The sequence below is a fragment of the Euwallacea fornicatus genome, chromosome 4 (genome assembly GCF_040115645.1).
Source record: "Euwallacea fornicatus isolate EFF26 chromosome 4, ASM4011564v1, whole genome shotgun sequence".
Classification (NCBI taxonomy): Eukaryota; Metazoa; Arthropoda; class Insecta; order Coleoptera; family Curculionidae; genus Euwallacea; species Euwallacea fornicatus.
This window is the reverse complement of record NC_089544.1, coordinates 1,446,177-1,469,339: the sequence shown is the minus strand read 5'-3', so window position 1 is coordinate 1,469,339 and position 23,163 is coordinate 1,446,177. Positions and strand designations below refer to the sequence as shown.

The following is a 23,163-nucleotide window of genomic DNA, read 5'->3' as shown; positions in this document are numbered from 1 at the left end:
TTTTCGCATGCTCAGTGAACTGCACAAAAAAATTTCTTAAACTCGCCTTATTTCTAAAACCAATAATTATTCCCCCGACCATAATATTGCCTCGAAGTAATTACGAAAAAGAATACCGTAAACTGGCAATGCAATAAAGAAAAAAATAGTTGCGGTGAAATTCTGTAATTTTCCATTTGGGTAATAAGCTGAGCCTTTTTGTTTACGAACCATTAGCGTCGCGCTTTATATAACATCCTAACGACGCGGTCGTTCTGCGAAGAAAATTCCTCTGCAGAATCGCAATATTGCGGTTTGCTCACTGGGTATTGGATTTGATTAAAACGGTCCAAATCACCGATTAAAGGAGATTGAGCATCGAACATAATTTTCGTTTATATCCCCCCGTCGGTAGTTCGCACTGTCCTACCGAGGGTGCCATGTTGAAACGACCACTCTGTACGCATTGGACACACGCGGGAGCGATGAGTAGACGCAAACAGAAGTTTTCGGGGCTTTATAGCTTCATCCGGTGGCTAAATAAAAGTACATACACCGAGTGACTTTAATATTCGGGCACCGAAATGTTTTCATTTTATTGTCGGTAGTTTTATCTAAATCGCAATTAATGCGATGCGAAATAATGCAATTCATAAAATATGCGTTCCGTTGACAGCCGCGTGATTTTCAATGTAAAAAAAGGGAAAATTTCCAACAAATAATAAAATTTAAATAAAAGTGAGCGTAAATTCTGGGCTACTTCAACGTTCGGGCAGTGTATAAAATGTTTTTTTTGTGCTCTGGAATTTCATTGGAATGTTGTTTTGATATATGCATACAAACTCGGGCGATGATGAAAAAATCATTTCAGTTAAATTTAAGTCATCGCACTATTAATAGGTACAATGACCCGCAAAGGGAATACCAGTTTCGATATAAGGCAACTTGTGATTTTCCATAGTGCCAGTGGAAAATCTTCCAGAAAAATCGCCGAGTTATGTAATCTAATCAAGAGTACAGTGGCAGATATCATTTGACGATTTGCACAAGAGGATCGTATCGAGTGTATACCCCCACAAGGATCGATCGAGGAAATTGCATGAGCGTGATGAGAGAACCATCCTTCGGAAAATTGAAAATAATCCTGCAGCGAGCGCACCAAAATTAGCCGATGAACTCTTCAGGGACACTGGGAAACAAGTCCTTCCTCCAACAATACGCCGAGCATTAAAAGGAAATGGATATAATGGAAGAGTTACTGCGAAAAAAACCATTCTTTAGTGAAGCCAACCGAAGAAGAAGATTGAATTGTGCAAAAGAGTTTAGTTTCAAGCACGATACTTGGTGGAGTGACGTCATTTTTAGTGGTGGGAGTAAATGCAAGATTTTTGGGGCCGATGGCCTAAGGATGGTGAAGAATTTAAAATAAATAATGTTAAACCTACTGTTAAACATGGTAATGGAAGCGTTCTTGCAAGGGTGTGGGGTGTATTTCCACATTTGGAGCAGGCGAACTTGTTCTTATGGATTTTATAATGGACAAACATTTTTATTTAAATGTTAAAGAAAATAATTTCTGTTGAAGTGCCGAGAAAATGGGAATTTCAGATAATTTAAAATTCTGCCAAGATTACGATCCCAAACACAAGTCAGGTTTGGCGCAGGAGCATTTACTTTGCAGTTGCCCTTTTCATATGTATATATATATAGGGAAAAAAACCTTCGTAGGTACCGCTGCCTGATGTCATGTCGGCAGCGGCTATGTGGGATTCGCCCCATCGTGGAGCTCCTACCCCCCCCCCCCCCCCCTCTGGAACCTACATTACGAATTACTTCAGGACTTTGCAATTGCCCTGAAGTACTACAACCACCACCCCAATCACTGGACCTCGATCCCACCGAGCACCTGTGGGACGAATTAGACCGGCAAATGAGGAAAACTGAAACATCTCCAAAGGAAACGTTAAAACAACGATTAAAACGAGAATGGGGCCGTTTTCAAACGGATTTTTTTCAAATTACCTGCAATATGCCTGAACTTTTACGGGCCGTTGTAGATAACAACGGCTATCCAACAAAATATCAACTAAGAAAATCAATTGTTTAACGGCGCGCGGTAATTAACAAAAACCAGAGGCGTCCCAATGTTGGACTAACCAAAAATATTCAACTAATTTTATTTTTATTTTGTTAGAAATTAAATATTTTTTTTTTAATTAAAAATTGAGTTACACGTCAATCGAACACATATTTTAATAAAATATATCATTTCCCATGATTTCATTTGCAATTTGAGCGACATTACGACGGTCGCAAAATGAAATGTCGCGGTGTCCGTATATTAAAGTGACTCACTGTATGTAACAGTTCAATGTTTGCACACGTGGCGTTATCGAGTCTCTAGCGAGACATCGATTTTTCCCAATATCAGACGGAAAATCATCAATCTAATGCATGTGACGCATTAGTTCTTCGTGACCTATTCTTCGGAATGGGTTTACCGTACTCTCGACCGTTATCAAAAGAAAAACTGGCACAATTCCACACTTCTTAATGGTTCCTTGGTATCGACGTTCACCTGGACGTGAGGCAGAGAAATTACTTAATAACGCCTCTGTGGAAGTTGAATATAAAGATACAGCAGTTAACACAGAGCAATAATTAAGTCCTTTTGTTAATATCCAATTGGGTGCAATTACAGTGTACATAAATATCTCTGCAGGCCATTATAAGCCCTATTAATGCGCGTTTTCCGCTCTGCAACTGGTTTTCTTTTGCATTGGTCTTTGCGCACGCATATAATTACTTGATGAGTACAAGGTCTCAATCAATCCATAGGTGAATAAACCCAGAGTAATGACCTTCACCAGGAGAACTCTAACTATAATATAATACATCGGAGGACAGGAGAACTATAATATAATATGTAATCAGTCAACCGAAAAACCAGTCGATAGACAACTTTCAAATACAGTCAGGCCTTTTACCGCACAGTACACATATGGTTCTTCCTTATAATTACTTAAACTACATAACACCCATCGATGAACCATATAAGTGTATTTATTGGCGACTTAAGTTTTTTAAACGGGCTTCCTTATGTTCTTAAATGGTCGGTCCATTGTGTGGTACTTGAAATGTGTTACGGAATAGCACATTTTGGCCGAATGTGTGCGCCAACTGACTGCTTATCGAGACACTAATGCTAATATATTGCTAAAGCAGTCTAATATTTGTTCAGCGATTTCAACTGCCATGGCTACGAAGGATGTGCCATGTTCAATATGTATTATGCATCTTGTGAGAAAACGGATACATGCTGTTGGTCTTTTTCCGTGAATTATTCCTGTAGCGTCTTGTATCCCTCAGCGCAGCTCTGCCACTGTTTTAATTCCAATCGGAAACCCCAAAGTTTTCTTATAACCCAAAAAAAAATCACATAGATTCAGGTCTGGTCACCTCGCGGGCCACCTTATCGGTCCATTGCGTCCGGTCCACCTGTTACAAAATTTTTGCTTTTTTTCACACGTGTAAAATACGGCTGTTTTCGAGATTTTTGGAAAAAATCTTACGTAAAGGTGTTGCTTAGCAGTTTGAGGTCGTGCTAAAAGGGAAACCCCAATGTACGATTCGCTCAGTGTAGGTGAAGGAACCTTCTGGGCTGTGTTGGGTGGGCGAATAGTGGATCTCCTCCAAGAAGGCCAGAAACTCTTTAACTTTTGGCTGATGATAAAAAGCCTCATTTCTCAGCCTCAGTACTCGTACAACAGCACATTGCGTCTGGTGGAAGAAGCAACACATTCTCGGCCGTCGATGTAAGCATCAAAGGTGGAGAATGCGAGGTTTCTACGAGATGCACCCATTATTTTTCCTGAGCTCAAGATTAGTTTCATATGGGAGGAAATCTAAAAATAAACAGCCGTACGGGGCGTTTTTCCGGCCTGCGACTTGTTTGTGTTCGTTTGGTTCATGTGCGGCCGTCAAGTGTGGTACCCGGACTCACTTCCACGGTTGTTGCAGAAAAACATATTTCTTCATGTTCGATACGTTTTAATTTGTCGCCTTATCACCAAGAATTTGCAATTTACATTTTTCCTTGACTATAACAAGTGATATGGTAGGAACGTGTAGACCTTGAATAATTGGTTTCCGCAACGCAAATGAAACTATAACTACATAATGGGATTCGAATTAACCTAGATTCTTCCAATTGGGAAAATGGATTAGAAAGTGAAAATTTCGATGACCATCTGAACACACACGGCACATTCTTTCCTGTAATTGATGTCAGACATTAGTAGGTAATATTTGGAATGCCAAATACGGGGCCGCGTTGGACTGCCTTCATTGAGTAGGAACTTCGTTTTTTTCGCATTCGAAAATGCGCTTAAAAGTCACTTATTAGCCCCCCAGTGATGTAATTTATTGGAAATGTCGAGAATAATTGAATATCCATTAGCTCGAATGGAATGCAAAATATGTTGCAGTTGTGTAAATATTTGCCTTTACCCGCTACCACAGATAGAGTGAAATGTAATTAAATCGATGCCATACGTTTCCTTATCGATGATTTATTAGTTTAAATTGGCAGTGTTTTTTTTACGTAATGGATAAATTAATGATAAACCTTGAAGCATACTGTGCGTGCAGATAACCGAGGAATGCTAACCAGCATTATGCAATGCTTTAGGGGTTTGACTAACGTTCTTTAAAAGATTCTCCTTTCTATCGTCCGGTGATAGTTGCAGGACCGAAGGTCGAAAACCGGTTAAAAGTGGCATTGAATCCGCACTTTTCTACAACAACAATATGAAGAAACGTCAACTCTATATGGACATTTCAAGTTCAATTTTCACAACCGGAAGGAAACGCGTTGTTTAAACTATATCGTCGACCTCAGCATTCATGACTAATATCTATCTAATCGCTTCCTCTGCGTGGCCCCCTTTTGGGGCCGCGTTTTTGTTTAATATGCTAAGTATTTCGGTTAATACACGTCGGTTTGAGGGCACAAAATTTATTCCTAAAACGGTGATTTGGAACATCGAAGCGTCCTTGTTCTGCAAATTTCGGAATGAACGAATGAACAGATTTGTCTTGAATTTACCGAATTCCTTGGCTTGAATTTCTGTCTGCACATATAGTTACTTTACATCAATTCCTTTTTTTGCTTGTGGTAGTTAAGTATGCAATGGTCCAAGGCACGATCCATGACACAAAGTGTGTTTTTTGCGAAGTGAACATTGCCCTTTTCAGTTGGTTCTGGACCCCGTTTTGTCCCTTGCTCTACGGAATATAAACAATTTCGTTATAATTTTTTCTCGAAGTCGCAGTGCTTTCTCATGGAAATACTCGGTACAACAGAGCTTTACGTAACATACCTCCTACGCGGTTATGCACTTAGGCGAAGCAGTTCCTATGAATGGGCGCTAAGAAAATCTCACTCCAGTTGAAATCGACCGAAAGTGATTAACCTTCTACTGTCTACCTAATTATGTAAACTAATTAAATAAATGACCACTAATTACCCGATTCAATGAAACGTAAACAATAACTTTCTTTTCTGTGCGTTGTTCCAGCGCGCGAATTGGTTAATTTGCGCATGATATTCGACAATATAAAATTACAAAAAAACACATTAGCAACAATCAGAAGGGAGAAATATCTGAACTAATAATTATGGTTAATCAACAGACGGAATAACGAGAAGCACGCTCACCTTAACCCGTTTGCACGATCGTTGTATAAGAGAAGATTTTCCATCGATGAGGACGTTATCGTTGATAAAGGTGACGTCGCAAGGACTAGGAGGTCGAGCTTCCAGGGACCGTATCAATTCATCTTCCTCCCACATCTCCTGGAACTCCTTGTAGTTGGATAAAATGGCATCTGGCAGGATTTTGATGCCCGGCTCATCAGGCTGGAAAGTGCAACGTTTTGTGATCTTTTATCATGCAACAACAAGACATGAAAACTTCACAGAGGCTTTCGCATGGTGGGCAATCCTCACACATCGTTTAACCGACCTCCCAGGTAGATTCATTTGTGTATTCACATTAAAAATTACATTCTTTCGATTGTTAATCGCCGCATTAGTTACACTTTTCTGAGGATTATGCAAAAGTTACGGAATAACCAACAATCTTGCGTCAGAGGAAGTAAAAACTAGTTCAAGGTCGATATTAGTGTGAAGAATGCAGTAAAAACCATTTGACCATCACAATAGGAAATGTAAAACAATACCATTATTGTTCTGCGAAGCGGCTGTAATGGTTGTTTTTTAAGAATTACCATATTGCAACGACGTGTTGCAATTTAAGCTTTATGCCGATGCAACTGGTTCATTCACTTATCCTCCATTCCATTTGGGAGCAATGCTTTAGCCACAAGTAAAAGTAGAATTGCACGCTGGTTTCAGTCAAAACTAACCGAGAATAACATTCGAGGGGTTCGAAGAAAAATTTTTGCTTACGTCACAGCGACAAATCTTCGGTAAGCTTTAGCTGCTCGATCATCGTGCGACTTCGTAGACCCGAACGTAAACGACTGGGTATTCCCGATAGTGATAACGAAGCAAATTAAATTTTAAAAGTATGATTTTCACCTGTCTTCAGCCTGGCATACCCCATACGGCACTCAGAAGGTTTGGATTGAATTCACCGTCAACTCTTAATACATTTTTCAAATTTTTCTCCATGTTTCGATTCGAAATTTGATATTTTTCGCGAACAAAACGAGATGAGCCGCGGTGATGTTGTCAGTACTGACAGCTAAAACGTTATTGTTTTGTTTCCAAAGCCTTCTTTATAACCTCAGATATTCACGTTCTCCCTCGAGTCCTCAGCGAAGGGCGAAAGTCAGTCTTGGTTGGTTGAGAACCCACTTTTTCACCATTTTTTGCATTAATTGTTACGATAAACGCAATTTATACCGATTATTCTGATTGGAGTTTCATGTCGAATTGAATGAAAATCAATTTGTCCGTTTCAAAATGACCGATAACTGTCCGATCAAGTCACGTTTTTTTCATCAAAATATCGTTTTTCTACTAATTTTTCCTACGTTTTGAATCTCGTAACGGATATATCACTGAGATGTTAGCCGAGGGCTTCCGCTCGAGCCCTTGGCACGGGACGAATCTGGCCTTCGGCCAGCTTTAACCGAGAATAGTGCGGACTGGTGTGGATTCTCAAAAAGAACCACGGAAAAAATGAAGATATTTAGATCAATGGTTGGTCCATCGTATTGTTTACCGCTTGGCTTCAGATTACTGCTGGCTAAAGAGTGAGCACCTAATGAAGCTTATCAAGCCAAAGTCGCTTTATTATGTATTAAGTTTGTTTAGCGGCTATGAAACAATACTAAAGATAAAACGTGGAGATAAAAGTAACGCAACGCCAAGCAAATTGAACAGTTCTCGATAACGTCGTACTTTTTAACCGAGTTAATTGCCTCGAGATGCCGTAAGAAATAACCGTTAAAACAACATGTTCTTTTTACAGTAGTCTAATCCATAGAGACACCTGGTTTACCTCACGTCTCCATGTCACCGTACGCAAATGTTACAGCTTCTGTCTAGAAAGATTAGCCTTCTATCAAAGGGCTTCTTGCTGAAGGACAAAACTTAATGCATAAGAGCAATTATGGTGAATAGCTCCTTAAGCTTAAACGATTGATAATCACTGCAATACTAATAAAAGTTGGCGGTAGGTCGTGAGCATCATTGCGATCGAGTTGTCATTAAAGCGACGATTACTGCAGAAATAGTGAATAATGCATTGAGATGTGGTTACGGCGTGACCACGCCGCTTTAGCTAAAGCCGGGTTCGGACCGAACGTGCCGCGCTTTAATATATCGCACTGAATTTGCTCAAGCGCGTGCAAAGGGGGACAAGGCGCAAAACGTGTACTTTGAGCTAAGTCCATATAAAACTCATGAGAATTGTTGAAAACTGAGTCTTTCACGGGATTTCAAAAATTAACTCCAACGACTAAGTTGAGCCTGAAATATGAACTGAACTCAAAAGTGCATTCTGCAACTTATTCCTATTTGTAGGCGCTTGAGCCAATTACGCAGTTCGGCTATCGCCAAATTTTCAATGAAAAATTGACTTTGCGCTTTGTCCCTGCTGGCGCGTGCGCACGCTATTTTAACCGAGATCAATGGACACTCGACTCAAAATAATTTACAACCCCGCCCAAACCAACCGCGTACAAACGTTTCCCTTTGATGTGCCGACACTTGCCGGGTCGCGTTCGTTCTTGTTGCAGAATCGTGTAATTTGGCGCGATTCAGCACAGATTACCGTTCAAATTGAACGCGTCCTGCTGCGCAGAGCAAATTTTAACATCGAGGCGCAGCGTGGCGCGATCGATCTGGAGTCGCCTTGATATTCACCAAGGTCGGCTCAAATATGGCGTGTGGTGTTTTAGAAAATTGTCGTTTTTGGGTGGAAAAAAAAATGGGAAAATTGTGGCATCTCCATTGTTAAGGAGTTTCATAAAAATTATACACGAGGTCCACAACTGTAGTCAAAGTTCATTCAAGGTCTCAACTGGCCCGGTCGTGGTCTATCTGTGCGGCTGCAGCCGTTTTTCGAGAGCCCTTCACCGATTTCTTCCCTTCGGGATCTTCTAAAAATCCAAATCAACCTTCATTAAAACCGGCATTAATTGCACTAAAAATTTCCAAAGTAATAACCATCATGAAACTATTCGACAGTGAATTGAAGACCAATTATTATTACTTTTTCCACGCTGCACTGCGTTCTCGCAATACTTTTATTACCTTCGGCCGCGGTTACATTCTCAACTACCCGAGAAAATCAATTGATTTTCTAATCAAATCAGAAACAATTCAATTTATTTCCATAAAACATCGGACTTATTAAGCAGTTTCTTGCAGCTGCGAATATTTATTTTTTTTACGTTACTGTAGAAAAGAAAAATGTAGATTGGTGAAAGTTTGAGCGGTCAACTTCAATTATTCCCAAGCAAGGTTGGATATATTTTGCGCTAAAATCGATTATGGGATTTATCTCGCCGCTTGACGGTACTAATCAGATGGAAAATACACTTTTGACCAGTTAATTGTTGCTCGATACTGCACTCAATCACCCATGAAAAGAGGCATTTTTGTCGCTGCTAATAGTGGCGATTGGTGATGGGTAGAAAAACCGTAAAACTTACAAGTTTTTCTCTTTGAATATCTTATTTTAACGCGCCAAATTCCAAATTAAAGGCAGTAAAAGCAGAGCGGCTCAACGCGAGAATCGCAGCAGCTGAAGAGGTGTCTCGCAGCAAGCTTCGCCTGGTCCATAATAGGAACTACTTAATACAGTTACAAAAATAAGATAGGGAACAAGGGCAAACGTCGAGAAATCCTTATATTTACGAACGAACCAACGTGTTATTCACAGATCAGTCGCGTTTAGAACGAGAAAGGCATTTTCAGGAAGATCGTAATCGTAGGAGGGGTTCCGCGATGGCACGGGATGCATCTTACTGCCCCGTTCGTTTACCACAAACGCTGAACCAAGACCAAATACTCGAACCTATGGTTCTTCCTGTCGCATACGGTGCTGCTCTACGTGCAAGACAACGTTCGTCCGCCTGTTAGCCACGCGACCACGCGTTGGTCCAGGGGCAACGATGCGACTCTCACGAATTGGCCACCGCAATCGCCCGATTTGAGTCTCACAGAGCGAGTATGCGACATGCTGCAACGGCAAGTCAATCCGCTCGTGGCAATTTGGCCCTTCAAGAAGATCTTCAGAGATCAGAGCCAATTTCACCGAAATACCTTATAGACAGGGTGATTTTGAGTTTGCCGGGACGTTGCTGTGATGTTTATTGATGTCCCTCGTGGTGACGCGAAGAAGTTTTACGTCAATTAACGTCGTTATGTAGAGATTACAGTAAAAAGTATGCTTGTTCCTCAGATCCTTTTGAAGAATGAATTTTGATCTATTTAATGTGAGATTTATTTCTGCCTTGACATTTTTATCTTAAACATACCAAAAATGCAAATAAGCCATGAATTAATTACACGCAGCTGTCACCAAGTAGTAAAATTATTTCTCTCCGTACTTTTCCTATAATCTACATAGTCATATATATGTATGGACGCACGAATTGCCCCGTATCTCTTACTTTGTCAGCATAAATCCTCCATAAACTTATTTAATAAATTAGTTATTAACGCCGGTTATCTCCCGACGAAATTTCTAAAGTACCGCAGTAAATTAGTCTTAAAACACATATTTTCTTTTAACTTTCCTGTGAAAGTGTGCCTAAGCTAGCAAATCTATAGAACTAGTGTTTTATTTGGTCATTTCTTTACGGCCTAGTGCTGAAACTGGTAATTAATTAGTAAAAAGGGACCGACTTATGCTTGTATTTCTGTAAATTATACTGTGTCGTTTTTTAGTCGTGGATGAACCATTAACGAGAAAGTTAAGTTTCGATTTTCATTATTTAAAATAGCCGCAGAAAGGCAAAAAAAAAAACTCTAATCTACTTTGAAGTGCACGCAAATCGTTTGGATTTTACTCGACAGTGCAGCTCTAAATTGACCCCCTCTCTGTTAGATCTTTAAAAAAATTCGTATTTTCTTAAAATTCAAAAGCAGCATCAAATAAGACAAACAAATACTATCTTTTGACGTTTTTCTATTGCTTTAAACGTCGCTAGTAGGGCAAAAGGGCTGCTTTTTTGAATTGAAGAATGGGTCGAGTGACGCCTCCAATTAAAGTGTCTTCGAACCTTCGTTTAATGGTGGAATGCGATTCAAAATCGACGGATTCGTTTTTGAGAAAGGGAGCTATAAATGAAAAAATATATAGGTAAAAAATGTAATACAAATTCGGTTTAATAGTACATAAGCAATAAAAAAAAATCAAAATCGAGAGTCTCCTAAAAATTTAAAGCGAAGAACCTCTACTAAACTCTTGTCCAGCTTTAACGGACACGGAAAATAGGTAAATATATTCAAAAGCTATTTTCGTGAATAAGCCTTTTTTGCTTAACTGGCATAACGTCACACACTTTTAAACGGGCCGCCCTGTGCTTAAATTAACGCAAAACCTTCCGGGGGCCACTGATTCGATAAGCAAACACGGACATTCCGAAAGTTAATACTATCTCGGGGCCCCAAAGCTAGGGCTTCTGCATCATTGGTAGTCAATAAATAAATAAAATTTACCCCTCGTCAGCACATCAAAAATGAGAAAAACAGTCGGTTTGGAAAGTACCTATTTGTAGAAATTGAACCATACAAGCCTCTGTGAATACCAACTTTCGAACCCTTCACAAAACCAGCGCAATTTACCTTTGGCATAACAGGTCTACTGGGCGTTCTACTCGTATCATTTGAAATATAGTCAGGAACATCAGTTCTCGCGGTAAAATTGAACACCGCACTGGTGGCCTCCTCGCTCCTCTTAGTCTTTTTAGGCACCACAATTTTGATGGGCCTCTCCTCGACATCTGAAGAGTTCGCGGCACTACTGCTGGCACTATTACTGGTTTGGACCGGTTTTAAAGCACTACGATTAACCTTTTCGACTATCGCATCGACCGACTTGACACGTGCATTATCACTAGTAACCGCACTCACATTCTCGGACTTCACAACGTCTGGACCTTTGAAATCATCCTTCAGTAACTTTTCACTAGCACTCGCTTGCTCCACACTAACCGCAGGTTCACTGTTAACTTTATTGAGCTTGAATGAAGGTTGGAACCAATTCGCGCTTGTCTTAGGGGACTTCGGAGACCTACTGAGGGCACTGTCGGATTTTTCCAAAGCATTAGATCCCCCCTTATCCGATTTGCTGTTTTGACTAGAAACCTCAACTCCATCCACTTGTTTTTTGTTATCCGATGCGTTTAACTCTTCGTTCTTAACTGATTTCGCGACGTTCTTCAAGTTTCTCTCAATTTCGAAGGCGGTAAGGGCCGTCTTCGCCTTGGTTGGGCTGGTGTAGCTCGGCGGCTCAGAAACTGACGTTCTGTAAGTGGTCCCGTTTCTGATCGAGGGCAGGTGCGTTTGATCAACGTCGGAGTTCAGGAAGTTGTAAACAGAAGTGGCAGAACTCTTTGTGATGTTGTTCTGTGATGCTGGGGAAATCATTTTAAAGCCAAGGGCGTCGGGGTCGTCCCTGTTAAATTGAAGAGATGACGGTTTGAGGTATGTGGGAGACTTCGTAGGGCTGTGAAGGGGACTGACGTATCTGAAACAAAAAAATTTATGGAAATTAGATGTTTTTTTTAAGCGAAAAGAAGTAGCGTACTTGTTGGTGGCTTCGGCGCGAACTCCATAAGACCGGTTCCTCTCTTCATTGATGAAACTCTCCGTGCTCTTCCTCCTGTAAGTAGGGGACGATATCTTGGGGATGGGGCTAGTGGTTAAAATTAAATCCGGCGTTTCGCAAAGCGAGTTCTTAGGGTTGTGTCTAGGATCACTTCCGTCCTGATTTTTGTCCACCCTGTATATTATCAGTGCAGTTGAGAACTCACACCAATGACGACGCACTTACCTCGACACATCAGGAATGGGGCTGGGCAAACTGCTGAAACCCATCTTCTCCTGTCTGGGAGAAGAGAGTTCCAATGTTTTAGGCTTGGAAATTTCATCGCTTAAAATTATTGGTTTGGCCACGGGCCTCGCGATATGGTTATGAGTATTACTTTTGCATTTATCAGTCAGTACTGGTTTGGAGGTTTTTATCGTTGGTTTGGTCGTTTTCGAAGCTACTTTGTTTTTCACTATGATGTCGTTGAAACTGTCTACTTTGGCTGCCACATCGCCTAAAATGAAACATAGGCCTTTTTGGTCCGGCGCCACTTTTACTAAGCAAAAGCAGAGTAAGAGAGTAAGATGTTGCGTAATTGAAAATTAACTGATGAGCTGTATTATTATTGTGAATTAATAGATATCAGTGACTCGTGCTTTGTACGGCGAGATCGGTACACACAGGTGAGGGGCAAATGAATTTTAAATGAATTAATTTAGCTTCCTTTGGGAACACTCTGTAGGCATAGGGATACTTAATTTTTTTTTTTTTTTGATAGTGCTACATTCTTACTTGCCTGTGTTCCAGCCAGCAAAAGTCTCGTATAAAGCACCACCCTCTTCTGAAGTTTCAATTTGCATACTTGAAATGTGAATTCGATGTAATTTACGTGATTTTTTTTTATTTATATAAAATTTTACTACATAAAATAAACACATGAACTTCTTAAACCTACACAAAAATATGAATTTGACGTTCACATTTTCCACACCATTTACGAACACAATTAGGTGCCCCTCTAACCAACATATTAGTTATTCTGCGTTTGTCGTTAGAAGCGTTTACGCCAGACACGTCGTAAATATTAATTATTATTGTTTTACGGACTGTGGATGAATGTTAGTAACAAGATTAATAGTAACATACAGGGCGCACTTTATGAACGAAGTTTTACCGTTCGGAGAAGGCTTTACTATTTTTATAGTTCTCCATGGGGCTTTAGCGGCTAATTTAGTTTTAACGATTAGACTGTTAAAACTGCTTATCTTAGCCGCAACGTCGCCTGAAAAGTAGGAGAGAAAAGCGTCACTAAAGCTAAAGTTTCTGCACTATTTTCCTAATTTTCCGCGGGGGGCAGAAAATTGGAAAAAAAACAACACAATCAATACCTGGAAAGGAACGATTAAAAAAATTGCTGCCGCTCAGCGTTCTGAAGGGTGGAGAAACCCACTTTTTGCCCGTTTTCAAAATTTAATCGCCGATATCTCGGGAACACGCGGAGCAATCGGCGTAAAATAAAAATATCTCAAATTAACGGTCTCGACGCGCTCTGCGAATCTAGATTGAGCAACGATTTTTCTCACAGTTCGAATTGGACTGCCAGATCGATTCTGTCGAGTTTCATTTATTCTATTGGTGATTCAATTCAATTCGCGAATCAAAAACGCTGCACAAAGGACCGATAAAAAAAACCGTCGTAACAGTACCAATGAAATTTCTGTTGTTTTATCTGAACGTCCCAAATCAGTGCTCCAATGACTGATGCTACTCGTTAGCGAAGCTCCGATCAGGGCATCGCTTATAACAATAATCACTGAAAACGTGTTTTTTGAGTCACAATTGATTGCTGCAAACGAGGAAGGTGTTCGCAGCAAATCGGAAATTGGTACTGAACGCTGTGTTTCCACGTGGACGAACAGGAGTGTAACTTACCAGTATGATGAGGTTTTTTAGTACGCGTCTCCGGCCTCTTCTCAAAGAGCATTTTCGTATGCTTAACAACGTCCACGGGCGGCTTTTCCCTCTCATTCAGCAGAGGCGGTACTCGTTTAGGCCGATTCATTCTCCTTGAGAATTTATCGCCAACCTCTTCACCATTACTTTCGACAGAATGGGGTCTCTTATAAGACCTACAATGCACGAATGAGCACCAACCCTTCAGGTTCGAAATGTCCAGTACCTAGCGGTTTCAATCAAAATCGGCTTCTCGTCGTTGGAATGTTTGAGCATATCTTCGTGTAAGGACTGTCTGTTGTTGATTTTAGTCGTCATCGAAGAAGTCATCGCGGGTTCATCTTCGTGATTAGCCCGCGATATCACCTCGACGGACCGAGCGCGTTTCAGAGTTTCTTGGTGACGACTAGAGGACCTATATCTGCTTCCTGGTTCCCCAAGACAATTAGATATTTACAGTTCGAATGCCCGGGGACTTACCGCTTTCGTTACCACCGGTCCTTCGAACGAACACCTCCTCCTTCTCCCTATCGTGGCTCCCATCGTCATCCAATAAATTCTCCAAACTGGTGGCTTTCCTCAAGATCGTCGGTCTGGGGTTGCTCTCCCTCAAGGCCAAACTCAAGTATTTGTTCCGCAACCGGTTGACAATTCCAGGGCCGTAATGCAGATCCTCAGAATCGGAAGACCCGGGGGACTCCCGGCCTTTGCTGAACTCATCCGTTGAAGTCGGACACACAATGTGCGCCTTGGGGTGGATGTGATGGTGGGGAGGGTGATGGTCGACCCAAAGGCGTTCCTGCATGTAACGGGAAGCGTGAATCCTTCGAAGTTTATGAAGCGGTTTCTAATAGCTACTTATGTAAGCTGCAATCGCGTTTTAAAGTCGAAATTAACGGAAATTGTTAAAAATCATGAATGTACTAAATAGCGCAACAATACGGTAAAACCGGTGTCAGATGTGTTTAATAGCTGTACCCAAATCGGTGAAGCATAGTTACGGCAAGCACTAGAAGAATGTGCCTATAATGGTTCTTGACTCTTTCGGCTGAAAGCCGAGCCGAATATGAATAACTGCTGGCGTGAGGATTTGATCTTGGTACCATAAATCAAGGGGAATTGGGGGGATGCCGAAACAATGAGAGCAAACTTAACATTATCTTATTATTATGTTCATTATCTCGTTTTTCGGTGTCACCAACTGCCAGTCATCGAGCGAAAAGCAATTCCAGTGCCGGTCTTGGGGGGGGGGGGGGGCACTTTCCTGGGCGTACAGGTAGGTGCGCGTATTCCGAGGCTTTTCGCGAGTAGGCGCTCCGGGGAATCCCACCGTACCCTTGCCGTCAGAGCACCCAACCGGGTGGTTTTTTTAAAGTTTTCCTCGTGGAAAAAATCCTCGTTGTCGCAACCACCGACTCACACCGAACGACCTCCCAGACATGAAACGAACGAGTCATAATTCATCCTTGACAAAGGTTTTCGTATCGATACAAAGCGTGATATTATGAGAGTAATCGCTTTAAAATTGCCTGAACTGTGAGGTCGATGTAGTCCAATGTTTACAACAATAATTGTAGTCTCTTTGTCTGATTGCTTTTATGTTTATTTGCGACGACCAAGTAAACGGCCAACGAACCTTGCACGAACATGCGCAAGAATACCTAACGTTGCATGTTAATGCGATTTTTCCAATGGAAGAAAATTACTAATATTACCCGCCCGCAAGTAATCCCGATTACTATTGTTAAATCATATTTTTATGCTCGCTTAAACTATGTCAAAATACTTTCTTGCTTGAGACTCGACATCGTTTAAAATTAAAGTGAAAGTAAATTCGTTCAGAATGGGAAATAAATACAATGTTTTTAGGTTAAATGCCTTAAAGCTTTTCGAATAACAGGGGCTGAACGGTTTTCTTCGAATTAAAATACAATTACTTAAAAACCAATTATTGTTTTTGTTCCCGGACTCATTAGTCAACTGTGGGACTGCAAGATAATTCCTCAATTATCGTTCTTTATGAATTTTCATCAGGCAAATGAACAGAACCACACAATTCTTTACTACAAACCTTGATTCCCTTCAACGTTAACCTGATGCTATTCTTCGCGTCAGTTCGGATGAGGTTTTACGCTTAAGGTTGGTGTTACGGCTATAACGTGAACCCGCTTTATACCCATCAGAACCCTTGAAAATCTTCAAAATCTTCCTGAAATCTCTGCAATTTTGAGCAAACATGATTAGGAAATCAAATCCATTCTAGACCAGTTTTAATGACGGAAAGCGCACTATCTTCGAACTTCCGAAAACGAAATTATAAAAAAAGTGAACTCATAAAATTTTTTTTTTATACAGGGTGTCAATCTGCGAGTGATTTTGGGCAAAAAAATTCATATGAATGTGGGGACATTTTCGCATCCAATTTTTTTTTATCGCCCTCAATTTCAGACAGGAAGCGAGAACGGGCCCACGGCCATATGAACTTTTCTCTTAGGACCATCCACGTATTCACCCCCTGAATCTTGGACGTACTATTATGACACACCCGGCGTGTGTAAAATTCCTCGTGGACGTAGGTAGTTTAATTCTTTAAACGAGGGAATTAAGGACCAAAAATTAAATGAAAAATAGAGCATTTTAGAGGTGAAATATATACGCCAGCACGCCTTTGACAATAACTACAGCATTAAATGTAACAACACTAGCGCGTCATTACTAAGGAATCACTATCAAAGAAGCGTGTAATCAAAGAAAGCACATATATTTTACTCCATTAAAACAGATGTTTGGCTCCTTGTTCAGTAAGCATGGATAATGCTCGGTTAATTTAGCTTGCGCAAGAGGTGAGCTTCGTACACAAAAAGAAACTGAACGCTAACAAGTATCATTTAAGAGCAAGCATCAAAAGGTATAATAAACTTTGAAAAACGAATCTTAAACTATAATGATTAAACACCAATTACTCACCCAGGGCCGGCCTTAGCATGTCAGGCGCCCCGGCTGAAATTTTTAATCATCGTCCCTCTGTCCCTGAAAAAAACCACTGACCAGCAAAATCCGCCTTTTCCTGGTCTTTCCCCATAAGACCGGTACTGCGTTTACATCGATTAACGTTCAATATAATGAAAATATCTTAAATATCTATGTTTGTTAGCGTCAACGAAAAAACATTAATTTCTTAACAAAAATTGCTCCAAAACTAAAACGACTCATTTTCGACTAGGGAATTGTATGCAAAAAATGTTTACCGCAGTGTCCTCAAAAACCCCCTCAATTTCGGCACCGCCTTTTTGACACGCCCCGTATAACCCAATCTGCGGAATACCTCTAAGGATTGTTATATCCCCCTCATAGGCTTGCGGCTTTAGGCCGCATTTAGATCCAAAAAAAAGGATGAAATCCATTTGGGTACCAACACAGGTAGTGTCTGCCCATTGTTCTAGTGTTAAAACCCTATTAGGCCATACTTTTGTGGGTATATCCACCAATACTTAATTTTATTTACTTGCAACGGATAAGCGTTGACCTGCTCTCAATATGCATATTATCTGCAGCCTATCAGTAATGGATAGCAAAATCGATCCGGAACGGATGTGTCCTATCTTTTAGGTGATGGCACCATTCCCATGGTACATATGACAGATCGGGCTCGATTAACATGAAGTCATGAAGTGATAAGAACATACATGAAAAATACATTAGTCCACTTTAGCCGCTTTAAGCTGATTCGATTCCTCTACACCCAATGATTCACCACCGATAAGTGGTTTGAAAATTTATACCATAATAATGACTGTGATGAATTATGTATTTCCAAACTACGTGTAGAAATATTATGATTTTTTCTAGTGACTTTCACAACATAATTTCAACGAAAAGAAGAAAAAAAAAACATAATCAACATACGAATCAATGTGCGTGCCTTACCTGCACCATTTTCTTCGGGAAAAAATGGAAAAATCCAATATCGAACAGGAGCACTAGGCATAAACCATTAGAACCACCATCACATACCGTTCTCGACCGAAAAAAAGTAGAGGCCAGTCCAATGCAATGATAACCCAAACGTGCACGGTGCTGATGGTACCGGAGCAAGAGGTACTGCCTGAAACGCGATCGAGTGGTACGACTGGGTTCGGGTACCAGTTTGGTTGGCTGGTTCTCCGGAAAACTGAACTGGGTTTCGCTTCGGGTGACCGCTAACGCTATGCGACGTTGTCGCGTTAGATGGTTTAAATGATAACAGCGTCGCTTTTTTTTGTAATTTGACCGATTGAGAGTGGTCATAAAAAAACTTATTTAGGTGGAAATCGTTGCGGGAGGGGCAATTTTGAGAACCTTTATAGCATTAACGAACGGACCGCAATCTTGATGCTGTGGTGATGGTCCGATTCTAGTATATTTACATAAAACATTTCATCAAAACAGCCCTCTCATTTACGTCATTTTGACACATGTTCCCGTTTTTCATGTCCGGCTATGGAGGATTTTTAGGTTAAATCATGTCATTTTGACATATGTCCCCGTTGCCTGTATCGAGTGACATGTTGATTTTTAGTTTAACGTTGACGTTGAGATTTCCTCCAATCTGACCCTCATCGTTCAATGCCATAGAAAAATGCGCACACTACGGAGAAAATTGTAGGTTGCGTGTTCTATTAAATCTCGTGGTAGAATTAGTAAAATATCCTTTAGGAGATATTTTCCTTTGACCCGAATAAGACACTAAACCATGAAGGTCAAATCCAGTGGTGCCGTCACTGTGGAAACACTTACACACCTGTCACAACGCCAAGAGGGCGCATGTCAAAATGATGCCATTTCCTGTGACTGGTAAGTCCAAAAACATAAATGCGAATTTTTGTGGAACGAACGCGCACCGAAGAAGGCGAATAACTAAATCTGTGCGTTACTCTAGGCGAATTTGGTAATGGGGAATATATATATATATATATTTTTTTTTTGTATTAAGGTCAATGGCTATAGTCAATCGGTAGCAATTTATCAATTAGAAGTCGGAGACATACGAATAACTCAACGTGGCAACACGGGCTAGTGCATCGACAGCTGCTACACCATTGATTATCAGGTTGATGAACGCATCGTTTTGTGTTGCCAAATTCCTTATAAAAAATAATACAACTTAATATTTAATTTATTGTTGACCTTATAAAGCAATTGACCGTCAAAAGCGCTTTCTTTTATATACTTTTTAATTGTTTATTACAGTGTAAGTAATAAAATGCGTGTTCCTGTCCCCTAATTTCCATCTGTCATAATGTACAGGGTGGCTCTTTACATTTTGCGAAGTCATGAGCTACTTTGAGCTCATTAGTTTCCTCGGTCCAAGAAGTTAAAGAAACGGGAATTCCTAGTGCAACTTAGCAACATTTTTGCACTTTGGGTTTTTTCGAACCTGCACCATCCTGTAGATTTCAACAGCGATTTTTTAAAAATAATTAAATAAATCATTCAAACAAATCTTAATAAAATCAACTGACGAACGCTTATGCAATTCGAGCAAAAAGAAATTCTGTAGTAAAAGTGGGTCTTGGCTACAGATTTTTGCAATGTCAGCATTGCCGATTTGAGCCTTCTTATTAACTATTTATCAAACACTTAAGTACTTAAGAATCTTTAATAGTTTTTTGTAAGAGTTAAAAGCATACAACGTTCTTCGCGTGCCTAAACAGCATCGCATGTCAATTTTATTAAGCGAGGTATTTATTTCTCAAGTTAAGGCGAGACTTCTTAAATCAACGAACCAAATATTTCCATAAAATCGCCCGGTATAATACTGCTGAAAGGAATAAGAAAATTAAAAATTTTGTTAGTTGATCGCATTGTAAATGGTTAAAGTTAGGGAATCGTACTAATATTATTGACATTTTTGTAAAAATATTAGTAAATACCAAGTATCTCAAAAAGTCCTGCCGTCTTTTTGTTATGAGGAAACAATAAAACAAACGAATATTTTAAATCCATATTACATACTTAAAATAACCACCTTCACTCTCCAAAAACCTTTTTCCAATGTGACTCATAAACCCTTTTTTTTAATAAAAATAAGCTGGTTTAGATGAGAAAAAAAATGTTTCAAGGCCGTTTGCACGTGTTTCCCGGCGCTCTAAAGAGGTGATAGTCCGAAGGGGACGAATCGGGAGAATATGAAGGAAGAGGCAGTTTGTCAGCCAATCGCTAACAATTTTCCTCGTGCGATCTTTGCCCTAAGATAGGCCTTACCTTGAGGAAGTGACGGGCCTTTTTGATTGGCCAAAGAAAGCTGAAATTCACGCGATTTTTCCTCAGTTCTCCCAAGTATAAATGTGTACAAATCTGCAGTAATTGATTCGCTTGGGTTAAGGATCTCAAAACGAACAATATCTTTAAAACTCCAAAAAAAGTGTTGGCAACATTTTTTTAAAGTGTAAATTCGTCTACAAAACCCATTTCTTATGATATGTGATATTCCGACCAAAAAATAGTCGTTTCTTAAACACCCAGATGCGTGGCTATTTCTACATAAGCTTGGGTTGGATCAGCCTCAACGATTTCGGTCAGGGCGCCACCATGGACAACTACCGGTCTTTCACTTCGCGATTCATCTCTTCTATGAAATTTTGGGAACCAAAATTATGCTTTTCGATATAAGAGGGCATCCTCCCCCAAATAGCAGGCGCAGTTTACGTATTGTCTTTGCAATCTCTGGCACTAGTTTATTGTCGGAAAGGAACACAACGAATTTACGTCTCTAGGGTGATCATCGTAATGAATTTCTTCCGGACTCAGAATATCAACTGGGTTAAGTTTGAATTGTCTTGTTTGATAACGAAACAAATATTTATTGGTCTTAAATAAATCTGATTTATTTATCATAATGGTATAGAAACTGTAGGTGTGTAAACATGGGATTTAAAAAAACAACAAGATTTTAGCGATACTTGATATTATTATCACGTGGGCACCTGTTTAGTACCCGATGGCGTATAATTAGGTAAATAAACGCAAATTTCTACTGATAACTCCCGTCATTAAACTTTTGAGAAACAGATAAATTATCACGATTCAAACGTTTAAGCTTCAAAGTATCAACATTGAAATTACTTTGTTTACTTTTCCGATTACTCATAAACTGATAAAGCTCGACGGCCACCTAGTCTCTAATACTCTGTATCTAATTTGTTAAACATTTGGTTTTTGTGTAAGTACGTATATTATATATGACTCTGGCTTTTTTGACGTTATGTACTTGCGGTAACCTTCAACCTAATATTTCGGCTTATCGTACTTATTTAATTAGCTTGTTACAACTAGCGTAGCGTGTTACAAACTCTAAGAAATACGATTGAACAATAGTTCACCAATTTACATGATTAGGTCACGACTAAAAAAATACAGTACGGGTAGCAAAAACGAAACAAACCCACGGTTATACGACTAACTACCATTGAAGGAAATGTGTGGGTCCGGAGACCTATACCGATTTGAATTTTGAAATTGTAGCATAGACAAATATATTATTATTTACCGCACATAAATCATACAATCTGAGTATTGAGCTAGCGAAGTTTAATACCAATTCGAGAGATCTTTCTCCATTTGTTGTATTGTCTGCCTAGCCTAAATTACTGTAATTCGTCAATAACTGATTCAGAACAATGAAAAACCCTTATTGCACTATTGAAATATCGAATTCTAATGATGCAATGGTGAAGGCATGAGATTTTTGTCCATCTGTTTACAAATGATCGAAAAAAAAACACATTCGCCATTTAATCCACAAACAATACAACTGTCTTTCCATAGATCTTCACGGACTGCACAAGAATATTCTTATTATTTAAAAATCAATAATAGAGTCATTAGCGAAGCTTGTATGTGAGAATTGTTCGTTAAATGAAACCGTAACAACACCAAATTAATTTAAGTTTTCTGTTGAGAAATTCAAGTATGTCATAAGCAACACATGCAACTCAGTCTTCATTAGTCTTAAGTATGATACTATTTGATAATAAAATAAAACTAGTTCATATTGCTCACTTACCTCACTTGATTTATTTTGAATCTTTAACCTCGCTATGAGGTCTTTCTTCCACTGCGGAATATCACTTCCAGATGAAAGACTATTCACTATCACAGAGGCCATATCCGATGTTCCTTTCACAAAAGCCACTTTGCCAGTTAACCACAACTAACTCCAAGCCCAACAGGGAAATTTGAAGGATACAGGTTGAAGCTTATGCATACCTTAAGACCTGAGCCTATAGCCAAATTACTGAAACAAGTTCCATTATAAAACACCTCATAAATATGTTGCAAACCTATACAATCCTTAATGGGTCTATAACAAAACTGATGGCATCACTGATACTCAATTCAACTTTTATCTATTGAATTAGAGAAGTAAATGAATGCCACAACAATCTCAACTGTTACTTAAGTGGGAAGATAAAAATCAGTTTAAATCTTCACATTCCATGGAGGATAATTGTTAAACCCTGGACTTACACATGAATTGTTAGTTGCAAATAAACAATTCTGATACTTTCTCTTGTAATATTTGAATGGATATTTGTGGTTCATTCATTATAGTATTGGCAATTTAAATCTCAAATATGTATGGGGAGAGTGAGGGCATAGCAAAAAATTGTAAAGAAATTATGTAAATTTATGATTATTGTTGGAGTAAATTGTATAAATTATACCGAATGGGGATCATCTTTAGTAGCATTTAACTTTCTTTGATTGACTTTCATTAATGTTGGGAATAAGACCTAAAAATAAACTATATTTACCATCAAGTGACAAATTTCTTGCAGTAAAAATGATATTTGGGTAATTAATTGATTTAAATATGTAGTTGGAGCATATAATTTATCACTTTTAACTTTAAATTTAATTCATTATTGTTGTTTATTGATTTATTATTATTGAA

At 39.5% G+C, this 23,163-nt stretch overlaps 1 protein-coding gene across 4 annotated transcripts in view; it reads right to left on the bottom strand.

Annotated features, from left to right (window-relative positions):
• bif (bifocal) overlaps positions 1-23,163 on the bottom strand; it is a 25,722-nt gene extending 2,559 nt beyond the window's left edge. The window contains exons 1-10 of one of the 4 annotated variants that reach the window (XM_066281296.1): positions 23,024-23,163; positions 22,273-22,503; positions 14,709-15,027; positions 14,455-14,656; positions 14,208-14,404; positions 13,450-13,557; positions 12,519-12,789; positions 12,273-12,467; positions 11,309-12,212; positions 5,699-5,899 (exon numbers count right to left, since the gene is read on the bottom strand). In XM_066281296.1, the coding sequence (XP_066137393.1) occupies positions 5,699-5,899; positions 11,309-12,212; positions 12,273-12,467; positions 12,519-12,789; positions 13,450-13,557; positions 14,208-14,404; positions 14,455-14,656; positions 14,709-15,027; positions 22,273-22,374 (2,499 nt within the window). In that variant the 5' untranslated portion in view covers positions 22,375-22,503; positions 23,024-23,163. Of the gene's footprint in view, positions 1-5,698; positions 5,900-11,308; positions 12,213-12,272; positions 12,468-12,518; positions 12,790-13,449; positions 13,558-14,207; positions 14,405-14,454; positions 14,657-14,708; positions 15,028-18,155; positions 18,621-22,272; positions 22,504-23,023 lie in introns of those variants that run through there. The other 3 variants (XM_066281297.1, XM_066281294.1, XM_066281295.1) reach the window with 3 other exon arrangements.